Source organism: Poecilia reticulata, chromosome 1, assembly GCF_904066995.2.
Source record: "Poecilia reticulata chromosome 1, P_reticulata-male-v2, whole genome shotgun sequence".
NCBI lineage: Eukaryota > Metazoa > Chordata > Actinopteri > Cyprinodontiformes > Poeciliidae > Poecilia > Poecilia reticulata.
Window position 1 is genome coordinate 13078744 of NC_088830.1, and position 14250 is coordinate 13092993.

Sequence of the window (14250 nt, forward strand, 5' to 3'; positions counted from 1 at the left end):
CCGTGATTGGAAAACAGAAGGACCGCCCTGACTAGTTTTTCTTCCGGGTTGGGACGATGGCGTGTTGCTGAAAAACATGTGAGTTACTGCATGGGCAAAACTGAGTCTAACTATACATAAATATCTTGAAGTCAGGTATTGTATTTACATATTTATCTTTAAAGGAAGATATAATGTTTCAGGAGAGAATTACTGTCTTCTCCGGATCTTGTTGATGTTCATGTAGTTAGACTTTAGTCAGAGTCGGTGGAAGATGAGCTTTTTCGAAGTGCTGACCGCTCCATTTCGGTTAAGATTGAACTATTTACTGCCTTTTAGTTGATTTTTAGTGAGCCATATTTTTTTATGTCTTAAGTATTAATATTATAAAGGACTACGGAGAAAATGGCCACCAATTCAATTGAGTAATCAATTCATTCCCAACCAGTAAAACTCGCATCATTACAATGCATGTATTTATTATAATTGAAATTGTTTATTTCAATCAACGATTTTGACTTACTACTAATGCAAATCCAAAATGCATTTTCTTAGAAAATTAGATTATTATACAAGACCAGAATAAAAAAAAGTTACTTTTAGTACTGTAATATTGTAAAGTTAATGCATTCAATACTTGATAGGGGCTCCTTTTGCATAAATTACTAACGTGTTGTTGGTAATTTTGTCAGTGTGCTGCTTATAAATAAATTATCCAGCAATTGTATATATAATGGCATAAAGAGTCTGCTCTGAAACGCAAAGGAGCAACAGATGAAACCATTTCTGACTGTGGAAGCTCCACACCTGATCCCAAGTAACTTGAGTCCTGTTCATCTGTACCCTTCCTCCAAACGCTGGGACTTTGATTTCCAAATGAAACATAAAATGATTTTTATATAGTCTTGTTATTTCCATCTAGTGGGTCTCCTCCAATTTCTCGGACTGACTTTGTTTTCCAGTCTTTTTAAGGCATTAGCGTAACTTTTTTTTCTTGCACTGAACTTTCTATTAATATGCTTGGATACATTAGTCCGGGAACAGCGAGAACCTTTTGAGGCTTAATGTGTTTCTTGAGGGTGCTAGGTAAAGACAGTCTTCTCACATACACATTTAACAAATCTTATTGTTCATCTTGAACAAAATAGGAACAGAATTTGGGGTTTTTATTGGCTATTGTCTTCAAAATAGCCAAGTAAATGCTCTCCGTATAGTGTCATCTAATCTCTTGTTTTGTGTGTGTGTGTGTGTGTGTGTCTGTGTGTGTGTCTGCAGCATTTTGGAGATTTGGATATACTCCTTGTGTCGACTGAAACTTCTTCAAACCGTAGACATCCCCAGCTTCATCCAACATGGCGTCAGTAGAAGAGGATTTTCCTCGTGGAGGCAAAACAAAGAAGTCCACCGACAGTAAAGTCACGGTGGAACGGACTAAAGTGGACAACCTGTTTCAGGTAAAAAAAAAAAAAAAAAACTTCATTATCACCACATGTTGTTCAAATAAGCTCCTCTACATCCCGTCCCCAACCAGAAAAGTCAACCCATCTTGAACTTTTCTTTTCACCCTTTAGCAGTCAGATGAACAAACGACAACAAAGAAAAAAAAAGGAGGCGCCAAGAAAGTCAAAAAGCAAAAGACAGAAGAGCAAGAAGGTGGCCTGACGCTTAACGCTGCTGCTAACAGCGTGGAGATTCTCCACATTAAGGTGAGAGACATACCCATCTCCTGTAAACGTTTAACCCATGGTCAGATTTCTGCTTTTTATTATTTTGTCAGTCAAGCTAAATTGTGCGACATGTCTTAACCCAGAACGTGAGAGAGGGGATGCTGTTACTGGGCTGTGTGAAGGAGGTGGCTGACTTCGAGGTGACCGTCAGCCTCCCGTGTGGCCTGCAAGGCTTCCTCAGCATCAGGAACGTCTGTGACGCCTACACCAAGCTGCTGAGCGAGCAACTGGACTCAGACATTGAAAACGAGGTGACTAATTCAGTCGGAACTGTTCGATGTTTGTCTGACAGATTTAGCGGCTTACGGCGATGTAAAGTCAGGGTTTCCCCCAGTGTATTATAAGCCTGGCGGGCCACCAGGCTTTTCTTGTGCCCCCACCAGGCTGAGCATTGCTTATTTATTAGATTTTTTTTTTTTTTAATGTTTGCATTTTTTAGGACTTTATAGTTGGTGTTCAGATATAAATCTTCCAATAACATATACTTATCAAGTGATATTTTCAAATTTTCTGTCAACTTTAAACATTTTTTAACTGAAGTCCAGATATAATCTTTCCCCTACTTTGTGTTGGTGTGTCACATAAAATTCCTGTAAAATTCATTAGATCATTAATGTCGTGTGATGAAAAAAGTGTCTAAGCACGCTGTACGTTTGCGCTCTGACTTTGCAGGAGTTCTGCTCTTTGTCCCAAATCTTCTGGCCGGGAATGCTGCTCCGATGCGTGGTTTCCAAAATGGACATCACTAAAGGAGGCTCGCTCAGCATTCAGCTGTCGGTCAATCCGAAGCTGGTCAACAAGAGCCTCACCTCAAGCTCTCTGACAGCTGGAATGGTGAGCTGAATGTCAGCAGTTTTAACAAAACAATAAGATCCTTTGACTGTTTTTTTAATGTTTGTCTCGATGAATCAGATCCTGAGCGGGTGCGTGGAGAGTGTCGAAGATCACGGCACTATAATTGACATTGGCGTGAATGGAACAAAAGCCTTCCTGCCCGAGGATGCTACACAGGGAAAACAGCATAAAAGTGACGGTAAAAAAAACAAAAAACATATAAAAAAAACCAAAATGACCTGAACGTAGCTTTGCAGCTTCAAAAAGTCCTCAGTTAGGAAACATTTCTTAAATATCGGCGTGTTCTCTGTGCAGAGCTTAAAGTGGGTCAGTATGTGACTTCTCGGGTGGAGGAAGTAAAGAACGACGGCCGCGTCGTCCGGCTGTCCGCGGCGGCTCGGGCCTCCGCTAACGCCAAACAGGGCTGGACCCTCACCAACCTCCTGCCGGGCCTCACAGTCAAAGCTACCGTCAAAAAGGTGACGAAGGCTTCCTTTCGCTTCACTGCGGATGCGATTTGACCTGAAAGAGTTGCGTCTTTAAATGAGCTCTGCATATCGGGGTTTCAGGTGACCAAACATGGCCTGCACCTGGACTTCCTGAACTCGTTCAGTGGCCAGGTGGATTTTCTGCACTTGGAGCCAGAGTCCAGCTACAGAGAGGGGCTTCAGGTAAACCTCCCCCCCCCGCCCCCCCTTGTCCTGCTGCCTCAGCCCACTAGTGGGTTTCGACTTCAGTTTAATCTACACAGATTTAAACCTCTTGCCTGAAGTAGTTAATACTAATAACAGTGTGAGATCATCACAAAAAGTCCAATAGTGAAACCATTATGTCTGCTTTTTGGAAACATATTTTTTTTAATTGAAGAAATATCTATCCATCCATTTATTTATTTATTTCTCAACTGTCCAGCCATGTCCCATTAAATGTTTATTATTTACTTGCGTAATGTTGTTTTTAGAGTTGAATTAATTTATGACACATTAATAATTTATTATGTTACTTGCGTGTCGACCGTGACCAACCAGGTGCAAGCGTGCATTCTGTACATTGAGCCGACCGCCCGCCTTGTCGGGCTGAGCCTGCGTAGTCACCTCCTGCAACCCATGTCCGACGTCGACGCCGCTCCTCCCGGCGGGGACCGGACCGGAGAGGTGGTGAATGAGTGCAAGGTTACCACGATGCACCACATGTCGGGGGCCATGTTGGAGCTGCCGGACAAAACCCCGGCCTTTGCGCATGTAAGTGAAAGCTGGTGATTTGATGAACTTGCTTTGGAGACCCCGGCGTAATGTCTTATCATGCGTCTTGGCAGAGGAACCACCTGAAGGAGCCAAGCGACCCGGCCAATGAAAACAAGGTCTCTGCGATGCCCAAGCACACCTGCAGGATCCTGGACTTCAGCCCCATGGAGCAAATTTATTTTGCTAGTTTACGAAAGTACGCAGCGGCCGATTTCTATTATTTCGTTTTACGTCGGAGAACGTGGCCTCGCTGTTCTGCACTGACCACCTTACGCTGTGTCCTGATTGCAGGAGCGTGATTGATCAGCGATTTTACAGATACCAGGACATTCACGCCGGTCAAGTCGTAGAGGTGAAATGGAGAAGTTATTTTGTTGGGGTTAAAGTCGCAAATTTAACCCACTTTGTACGGATTTGGACTGTTTTAATCCTGCGTTGTCCTCCAAGGGGACGGTGTATGTCCTGCTGAGCCACGGGATGGTGGTGCATCTGTCGGAGCACGTCAAAGGCCTGGTGCCTCGGACGCACCTCTCCGACATCATCCTGAAAAACCCGGAGAAGATGTACGTCGAGGGAATGAAGGTCAAATGTCGGGTCAGTACAGTTCTCTCCCGAAAAAGATGCAGGAATGAAGCCTCTGCGAGGGTTTTCAGTCCGATTAGCACGTCTGGCTGTGTGTGTGAACTTCAGGTGCTGTCGGTCGACGTGGACAACAGGAAGCTGTGTCTGACCCGGAAGAAGGCGCTGGTCGAGAGCACCCTGCCGCTGTTCCTCAGCTACGACGACGCCCGTCCCGGCCGCGTGTCCCACGGCTTCATCGTGTCTATCAAAGACTTCGGCTGCATCGTCCGTTTCTACGGCAACGTCAAAGGTCTGGTCCCGCTGGAGGAGCTCAGCTCTGAGCCCATCGTCCGTCCAGAGAACATCTTCTACATTGGACAGGTGAGACATAAGCGAGTTGCATCGGTTCATCAGGATTCCTTGCGCAGACCAGAGGAACTGAGGTGTTTGGAAAATAAAAACTGCGTTTGTCCTTGGCTCCACGTTTGAAGCCTGACCGCTGACAAGTATCTGCTGCAGATTCTTGGTTATCTTTTTTTTTCTGTTATATTATAACAATGGACAAAAAAAGGAAGACAAGTCAAGTTTATCTTTTTAGCACATTTCAGCAACAAGGCAGTTCAACGTGCTTTTACGCCATAAAAACATCATAGTCAGCTATTATGAAACAAGCAATAAACATTAAATTTTTTCAAATGCCATCATCGAGCAAATATACATAAAATATATTGATCAGTGTTCCATCCACGCGTTGACTGGAGGATGTAGATATTTAATAGGAGGGGTCCCAGGATTGAACCTTGGGGTACCCCACAGGTGACATCTGCTCAGAAGATGCCTATTGACACAAAGAATTGGGGATTTGGAAAATTTGAATAATTTTGATACTCCGTTCCGTGGTTGTTTTCCATCTTTACTTTCCAGGTGTTGAAGGCCAAAGTTCTTCAATGTGAGCCAGTGAAGGAGAAGCTGCTGCTGTCATTTAAGGCGGCGGCAGAGGGAGAGACGGAGGAATCTACCGAGCCTCCGATTGACTGTGAGGTTGGAAAGGTAAAACGGAGTCCTTGCTGGTGGTGCTGTTGGTGTTTTTAGCGTCCATCAAACTTTCCTCATTTCCCGGCTACATTTTACTTGCCTTGTAGAGGGTGGAGGCAAGGGTGGTGAAGAAATCCGTCAACGGCCTGGAGGTCGTCATCCTTCCGGACGAGGGCCGCGCCGTCTTACCCACAGTGCATCTCTCCGATCACATGTCCAACTGTCAGTTACTGTGGGAGGTTCTGCAGGAAGGAGACACCGTCTCAGATCTGATCTGCTTTAACAAGAACAAGCAGAACATTGTATCCTTTCCCCCGAGCCGTTTAGACCGAAGCCGACCCTCTGTGGTGTGAAACGGTTTATTTCCGCCTTAGCTGCTCCTCTTTTAAAGACGCTCACCAAGAAGCAAAGGGTGAGATCGTCACTGGAGGAAGGAGCGGTGGCCAAAGATTTTTCTGAGGTAACCGTGGGGATGCAGCTGGTCGGCTGCATCAGGAGCATCATGTCCTACGGCGTCTTTGTGGAGTTCCCCTATGGACTCGTTGGTCTTGCACCCAAATCTGTGAGTTGAAGAGCTAGGGACCCGTTTTTTCCTGACGCAGCAACGTCGGCGTTTTCAACACTCTGCGTTTTTGTTCGACTGTAACAGGCCATGTCGGATAAGTTCATCAGTGACACGACAACCGCCTTCGAGCTGGGCCAGACGGTCATCGCCAAGGTGACCAACCTGGACGAGGAAAAGCGGCGATTCCTGGTCACGCTGAAGCTCTCCGAGGTCATAACGTCTGACGGGGATGCCCTGGCCGCGCTCCTGAACGGCGTACAGGAGAGGCGAGCTGTGAAGGAAATGCTGACCGTCAGAGGTGCGCTGACGACTTTGGACGCTCTCGGTTCCTGTTCAACCCGGCAGGACCTGCTTCTGCCGGTTTACCCCTCTCATCATTTCTCCCTCTACAGATGACGGTGAACTCCGGCGGCAGCTGGCCGCTCTGACCGTCGGCCAGAAGCTGAAGCTGACGGTGGATTCAGCGACACAGGACGGGGCCAAATTCAAGTCTGACGACTTGCCTGGTGCTGACGTTGTCGCCAGTAAACGCCATGTGGCGGGTACGTTCAGAACCGTTGGGTCTTAAAGGGTTGCCTCTGGGTTTCTGTTGTAAGACTCTGTTGAAAGATTTTAGTCATTTAAGGTTTGGCCTGCAGTAGAAAACATTTAGTGTAAATTCAGACTATTTGGTGGCAGAGCCTGAGCTAATCTGAGACGACCAGCAACCGATTTGACCTTTACTGTTTATGAATAGTATCAAATTGTTAATAGAAGCAGGATTGGACAAACGACCGAGTTTGTTTCAAAGAAAGCCACACGTAATAAGGCGCTCACATCAGATCTTGATGAATGTTGAAGCCTGTACTCATTATAACAACGTTTTTGTCTTAATTTGAAGACGTTCTGGTAAAATTACATCTTTATCCTGCTAATATCCTGCCTGTTTTCCAGGAGTTAGCCTGATCCCTGGGCAGAAAGTGAATGCGGTCGTCCTTAATGTCGACATCCTGTCCACCTGTGTCCATGTTTCCGTCCTCCCAAAGCTGCTGGGGAAGAAGAAGTTTGTAAGTGTTGCTAATGTTTTCTCTCCTGATTTCTGCAGGTTATGTAAGCCTTTTTTTTCTTCTCATGTTGCATTACATTATCACTGCTATTTTCAACATTCTTTTTTACAGCTGAATAAAGACTCAGGCTGCTGTGCGGTGGTGCAGTTTGTCGACCGGGACTTTGCCGTTGTCTCGCTAAACGACGCTGCGCAGCTGACTCTGCTCCAGACCTGTGGCCACCCGAATGAGGTCACCCTGTCCGGGGCGGACAGACTCAAGGCGGGGATGACTCTGACAGTGGAAGTCGTAGAACCCAGCTGCGAGCAACTGGAAGGGCTCCCCCTGCTGTTGTGGAAGGGCAGCGCGCCGAAGTGCAGCGCGCCGAAGCGGCAGCGCACAGCTTCGGAGAACCAGGCCGACTCTTCGGGACACCGCTTCGGCGAAGTCTTGCAGGGCAAGGTGAGGTCGGTGAAGCCCACCTACATCCAGGTGGCGCTGGAGGACGGGAGCATGGGCAGCGTCCACGTGTCGCAGGTGGTGGAGCCGGCCGCGGTCAAGCTGGGGTCCTTCCCCACGTCCACGGTGAGAGTGGGCAACGCGGTCAAAGCCAGGGTCATTGGAGGACGAGAATCCACCAGTCACAGGTTAACGCAACCTTTTAAGTGTCGTTGTATGTAAATGTGCTTATCAGGGAATTTTAAAACTATTAAAAAGTTTGTTTTTCAGCGTTTCAGTTCATAAAGTGAATCTCTCATGGATTCATCACATGCTGAGTGATTTGCTTTATTTGTTTATTTCTGTTTATTTTGTTTGACAACTGATGGATCTAAAAAAGTAGTAATTTTATTAAATCAAATTTTATTTGTATAGCACATTTCAGCAACAAGGTAGTTCTAAGTGCTTTAAATAATAAAACAGAAAAATACAAAGTCACAGTCATTGCAAACATTGCATTTTGTCAAATGATTTTCTGATAAAAATTCACAGAAAATTATAATAAGAAATGCTGAGCATCTTGTGAATTAGACTTTAGTATCGGTTTTAAAGATAAGGAGATGCTTCATCTTTTATAACATCAGCATCAAATTATTAGCAGTAGCAGGACTTGGACACGATTAGGTCGGATCACTCAGCTGTAAACGAAATCTGTACATTTTCTTTATTTTCAAATGGCCGTCTTTGTAACAAAATCTTTCTTAATTTCAGATTTCTTCCGTTTTCTCATCCCAAATTCAAGTACACCATTCCTGAACTCACACTTATCCCCAGGTAACCAAAGCGGATCACAGTCATCACGTTGTGTGTCCTCTTTTACATTTTCAGCCTGGTGACTTTCTGTTTTTCTTCCTGTAGCCGACTGGATCCTGGTGTGGATTTCAAACCAGTTACAGCAAAAGATAAACTCTCTGGCTATAAGGCCGGCGACGAAATCACATGTTTCGTATCAAAGGTGAGCTCTCATAAGCGTCTGATTGGATTTACTGTGTAACGGCTGCAGATCCAAATATTTCCAGTCATTCTTCCAGCTCTTCCTCCAGTGGTTTTGTTTCTGTTTCCAGTTTAAATCAGACAAGAAGTGCCTGGAAGTCACCTCTGACCCCTGCCTCACAGGGACCGTGGACCTGCTTTCCATGATCACAGATCCTAAAGTGAGTGATGCTGATTCTTTTTTTATTTATTTTTTTCTTCTGGTAATTAAATTGTGAGGATATATTTTTGCTTAAGAAAATATCTGACCTTGAGTAAATATTTGTTTTTAATGTCCAGGATGCCAGCCACCCAGAAAAGCTGTTCAAGCTGGGCCAGGCGGTCCGCGCCAAAGTGGTGGAAGCGAGCGTCCAGCCTCATCGCTTTGTGCTGTCGCTCTCAGGTAGAGAGGGCAGAGTTGACGTTGAAATGCTTTGGTAATGTTTCCGTGGTGATTTCTCTCATTCTCCCTGTTTTCCTGCTTTCCCAGGGATCCATAAACTGGAGAAAGGCAGCATTACTTTGGGAATGGTGACCAGTGTCCAGCCACAAGTCGGCCTTGTGGTCAAGCTCCCCTTCGGCGGCGCCGGAGCAGTTTCTGTCACTGACGTCGCCGACACCTACAGGAAAAACCCGCTGGAGGTGTTCAGCAAGGATCAGCTCATCAGGTTGGTTGGCGATGAGGTTCAGCGTTCTTTGACGGGATCATCTACAAAGAGGAAAAAGTCAGAATATCATGAATGTAGTAAATAAAATGGCAAGAAATGCCGTTGAGACATTTACCCTGTGAAATGAATCTATAGAATATGAACGTCACTTGACAATAAATATTGAACCTTCTCACTATATTCAAGTTTTTTAGATCTAGGATGGCAATGTGCTGGAAACAATTTCCAGGTTTTAGTTTTGCCTTTTCCATTTGGACTTTGGCTGCTGAAAAGTCCATAGAAAAACATTAAAAGACTTATAAATTGTGAAAGACCGTGAAAGAATGGTTGTGGAGACGCTTAATGTTATATTATAAAAGAAAATGTCAAACTTTGAAAAGTCCTGCATGGCACTATTCATCTGAGAATAGACTACAGCAGAATAAATAGGATAAATACACAAAGATGGACCCCAGAAAGGATCTTAATTAAATGTTTTTTTTTTTCATGTTTACAGAACGTAAAATGACAGCTCACATTTTAAACTTAGTTTATTTTATCAAATTTGAGTGTTTTTCTTTGTGTCGTAGAGTTAATTAAGAAAAGTTTAAACTTATTTAAAGCCAAGCATTTCCACCCCTCAGGTGTTGCCTTCTAGATGTGCAGAACGGAAAGTGGCACCTGTCCCTACGTCCATCGCGGTAAGAACCGTCACTGGGAAAAGTTGCGTGGTTTACAGAACGTGCGGCTCATTGCAGCGCGTCCTTTCAGGCTGAACCCACAGAACACCAAGCCGGCGAAGGACCCAGAAGTCCTGTCTTTGGACCATCTGCGCTTGGACCAGGTGGTCCGGGGTTACGTGAAGTCTGTGAGTGAGCAGGGGGTCTTCATCAGGTAAATACTTCTGTCTTGGATTTACTGGATCTCAGTGCTGCATTGGCAAACAAAAGATCAAATGTGGAGTACCTCAAGGCTTTGATCTGGGACCACTGAGCCTCTCAAGTGGACACAGATGGGAGCTGAAGAAAAAAAAAAACGGCTTTCTCCTTATCGTCATTTCTATCCTCCTCTGTTTCCAGGCTGTCGCACAACATCACAGGAAGAGCCCAACTTCAAAAATCCTCCAAATACTTCATTAACAACCACAAGATCCTCTCCAGTCACCTTCCGGTCAACACCCTCCTCACCACTAAAATCCTCAGGTAAAAACAAAACGTTTCAGCTCAGACATTGTCACCATATTTCGTTTTTTTTGGGGGGGGGGTTTAATCGGGCAAAATAACCTCTGTTTCCTCAGTGTGGACAGGGAGGACGAGTTGGTCGACCTCTCTCTTCTCTCCGCGGACACTGGAAAGCCAGACGTGCTCCCGGAGTCCCTCGGCCTGCCGCTGCGTCTCGTCGGAGGCGCAGAGAAACGCGACTCAAAGAAGGCAAAGAAACGCTCGCACTGCGAGAGCGAACAGGTAATGAACATTCTTTGAGCTGCTGTCGTCTTGTTCTCATGTGTTTAACAATACTAGAGTCAAACAGAAAGTCCACAACAGCTGCATCCAGGATCTGTAGACCCTCAGATCAGTCTCTGTTGTTCATTCATGTCACAGAAACCAGCAGAGCCCCAGATCCCGAAGAAGAAAACAAAAAAATCGAGCAAATCAAAAACTGACGGCGATGACAGCGGAGTGGAGGTCTACTTCAGAGAAGAGGAGGACGAGGGTGAGGAAGCAAAGCGTGATTCTGCTCAGGTAAGCTGAACCTCAGATGCTATTTTTTTGCTGCTGCTATAAATTCACAGCTGGAGAACATTACCGGCGTGTTTCTGCCTCTGCAGGTGCCTCCCAGCTTGGCGGGTCCGTCCAGGCTGCAGGTGGCGGCCGGCTTCTCCTGGGATGTGGGGCTGAACTCCCTGAAGCCTGTGTTGGAGGCAAAGGATGGGGACTCCAGCGACGGAGAGGAGCAAGACGGCAACGAGAAGGTGAGACGATCAAAAGGGATCCGTCAAGGTGGCTTTTTCATGTTTTCTGATAATTTTGTTTGGATTTTTTTTTTTTTTCCGATTGACCAACATAAAGTTGGGCTTCATGTCGGTCTCTCTAAATCCAGCTCTCTAATGTGAAGTTGAAGAAAAATAATGCGTAATTTATTAGTCATTTTACTAATGAAAGTATTTGTAGTGCAGCATGCGTTCGTCAGGGTTCGTACTGGTGCTTGAAATCTTTGAAAGTGCTTGAATTTCAGTTGGTGAGTTTTCAAAGTTTGGAAAGTGCTTGATGTTCAATCTGCCCACTTCTGTCATAAAGCACAGTCTAACTTTTGACTAAAAGCCTAAATTTGTAAAACATAATTTACAGTTAAACCAGATGTTTTCATACACCTAATAAAGAGAGACACGTTTTCTTCTCACTTAAGTTAAATCTGAATACATTTTTCTTTCTAGAATTATAAAAATGATTTCTATTTGCTAAATGCCATACATTTTAGGGGAAACATTTTTTTAATTTTTGGATATTTGTTATTCTTATTTCCACAAGGAGTTATTGGTCTGTGTAATTTAAATAAAGTTTGGCTTATATTTTGCGGGTTAAATATTGCCTTAATTTGTGTGTTTGTTTTCATACCAGTCAGTTTTTGTGTGTGTGCTCTAAGGCGGTTCGACAAAGCATTAATTCAGAGGACCTGAATACAAAATCAGGTCACACTTTTAAGACTTTTACTAGTAAAAAAATTTGGAAAACCATTTTGTGTGACTATTTAAGCATTTACCTCATAAAAACCAGTTTGAGATGATCCGTCCTTTAACTGGTCTCACCTGATTTTCTCCTTGGTCACCTTTTTTTTTCTTTTTTTTCCAGCCCCAGAAGAAGACGCGCCACGAGCTGGAGCAGGAGAAGAAGTCGGCGGAGAAGGCCCTGCTGCAGCGGGAAGCCGAGCTGATGGACCCGAGCCTGCGGCCCCAGGACGCGGCCGCCTTCGAGCGTCTGCTGCTCGCCTCGCCCAGCAGCTCGCTGCTCTGGCTCCAGTACATGGCCCACCACCTGCAGGCCACGCAGATCGAGCAGGCCCGGGCCGTGGCCGAGAGAGCTCTCAAAACCATCTCCTTCAGGTGTTTTACAAGCACCGATGCCCCAACCTCCCCTCCCCCCGCAGATGGTGATGAGAACGGAGCGTCGGTGTTCAGACTCCGCTCTGTGTTTGTGTCCAGGGAGGAGCAGGAGAAGCTGAACGTGTGGGTGGCCCTGCTGAACCTGGAGAACATGTACGGAACCCAGGAGAGTCTGAAGAAAGTGTTTGAGCGAGCCGTGCAGTTCTGTGAGCCCATGCCCGTGTACCAGCAGCTGGCCGACATCTACGCCAACTCCAATAAAATCAAGGTCCGAGTCTATTTTTTACCATGGGCGCATTCACACCTCTTTAATCGATTATTGGGTTGTTTGCCTAGAAAGCTGTTAGGGGAGGTGTGAATGTGCAATCGAACTCTGATGTGAACCAAGATGGAGAACTCTGGTCTGCCCAGGTTTCACTTCGGCTGAAGTGAATTCTGCTGCGGTTTGAGTGCCAAGCAGACTGGAGACCGCTCCGAAAGCAGGAAGCTTTTGAATAACTACAAGATGAACAAATGTGTAAATGCAGCACTGGAGAAAGAAATCCTACAAACACTAAAATCTGAACCTCACTCTATTTTTTTTTTTACATTTTGTGGAGAAGGAAGTTGCATTCAGTGTCTTCTTCAGAGGCTTTTATGTTGTTTCCTTCAGTAGTTCTTGGTGCAGCGCCACCACAGGAAAGGAGGGGAACAGGTTTTTCAATTAGTTTGGATCGTTTGACACAGTGCAGTGTGAAAGCGAACTACACCAGCTGAAAATGTAACAAATGTTGCAATTTTGGTCCCCAATCAAACCAAGTCTGTCAGACCATCAGGTGTGAAAACACCCTTAGTTCCTGAGTAAATTCATTTTTCCTCCAGCTTCTAATATGTGTGTGTTTGTGTTGTGTCTCCAGGAGGCAGAGAGCCTGTATAAGACCATGGCGAAACGTTTCCGGCAGAACAAAGCAGTATGGCTAAGCTACGGGACCTTCCTGCTCCAGCAGGGCCAAAGTGATGCTGCCAGCTGTCTCCTGCAGAGGGCGCTGAAGAGTCTGCCCCCCAAAGAGAGTAAGACGAGCCGAGTTAGTTTGTCTCATCTCTCAGGAAACAGAAACATGCCTCAGGATTTTTACCAGTTGTGATGTTTCACTGTGTTTTTGCGCTGTCTTGCTAGGTGTGGATGTAATCACCAAGTTTGCTCAGATGGAGTTTCGCTTCGGCGACGCCGAGAGAGGTCGCAACATGTTCGACAAAGTCCTGACGAACTATCCGAAACGCACGGACCTCTGGTCCGTTTTCATCGACCTCATGGTCAAACACGGATCGCAGAAGGAAGTGAGGTAAACCTGAGCTCTGACCGCTGACGTCCACACTGGAATTTATGTGCAGAAGCAACACAACAAATAATCAAACACGTCATTTTTTCACATGAAAGTACATTAATAGGAAATACAAATCTGAGAAAAGGAGGATCTCCTAAGGCTCCATTCTTGGGCCTCTTTTATTTATGATCCCCCTAGTTTAGATAATTGCTGCAACTATGCCGATTGTTCAGATTTTTCTGTGGGCACTGAAATGAATTTCTTCACACCCTGTTCATCTTCTGCTCTAAAACATTCGGCCTCATCTGAACGGCCCGAGCGTTTGGGCTTCATTTCGTTCTCCGCTCCTCTCCTTCCGCAGGGCCGTCTTCGATCGGACGATCCACCTCAGCGTTTCCGTGAAGAAGATCAAGTTCTTCTTCAAGCGCTACCTGGAGTATGAGAAGAAGCACGGCACGCCTCAGAGCGTCCAGCTGGTCAAAGAGAAGGCCATGGAGTTCGTGGAGGCAAAAGGCAAAGAAGCTGCAAACTGAAAGGGCAAAAATACATCACCGGACCCAAACCGAGTCCCTGGAAACATCAGTCTTTTAGTTTGAACTGTTGTAATGTTGTCGACTGCTGAGCGTCGAAGCTTGATCCTGGGTCTATGCAATGCAACGATCTATAAATGTTAAAAACAAGCAGCTGTTTTTAACCTTCTTTTTAACATATTTTGTAAAATAAACACTGCATAATGATGACAATAGAAGTTGAGTTTTT

General features: G+C 45.4%; 1 protein-coding gene across 3 annotated transcripts; it reads left to right on the plus strand.

Moving 5' to 3' along the window:
• Window positions 1–11: 11 nt before the first annotated feature.
• Window positions 12–14239, plus strand: pdcd11 (programmed cell death 11). 3 transcript variants are annotated; one of them, XM_008409564.2, is made up of 36 exons: window positions 12–78; window positions 1255–1433; window positions 1551–1685; window positions 1790–1957; window positions 2379–2540; window positions 2619–2739; window positions 2856–3019; window positions 3110–3211; window positions 3569–3781; window positions 3856–3980; window positions 4076–4136; window positions 4232–4378; window positions 4475–4726; window positions 5270–5395; window positions 5488–5682; window positions 5772–5942; window positions 6030–6243; window positions 6338–6487; window positions 6879–6991; window positions 7103–7617; window positions 8180–8242; window positions 8327–8423; window positions 8533–8622; window positions 8741–8843; window positions 8931–9108; window positions 9732–9788; window positions 9859–9981; window positions 10167–10289; window positions 10385–10550; window positions 10689–10829; window positions 10916–11059; window positions 11937–12187; window positions 12287–12455; window positions 13084–13237; window positions 13344–13509; window positions 13853–14239. In XM_008409564.2, exons 2-36 carry the CDS (start codon window positions 1332–1334, stop codon window positions 14022–14024), a joined length of 5433 nt encoding a protein of 1810 aa, XP_008407786.2. In that variant the 5' UTR covers window positions 12–78; window positions 1255–1331; the 3' UTR covers window positions 14025–14239. The 3 variants fall into 3 exon arrangements, with proteins under 3 accessions (XP_008407786.2, XP_081462642.1, XP_017159389.2); XM_081606516.1 differs by having other exon boundaries at window positions 60–78; window positions 1265–1433; XM_017303900.2 differs by having other exon boundaries at window positions 67–135.
• The last annotated feature ends 11 nt before the right edge of the window (window positions 14240–14250 follow it).

Coding starts and splice junctions, on each gene's coding strand:
- pdcd11 (XM_008409564.2), top strand. CDS start 1,332: ATGGCGTCAGTAGAAGAGGATTTTCCTCGTGGAGGCAAAACAAAGAAG. Junction 5,396..5,487: donor TTGACTGTGAGGTTGGAAAG/GTAAAACGGAGT, acceptor CTTGCCTTGTAG/AGGGTGGAGGCAAGGGTGGT. Junction 10,290..10,384: donor CTCACCACTAAAATCCTCAG/GTAAAAACAAAA, acceptor CTGTTTCCTCAG/TGTGGACAGGGAGGACGAGT.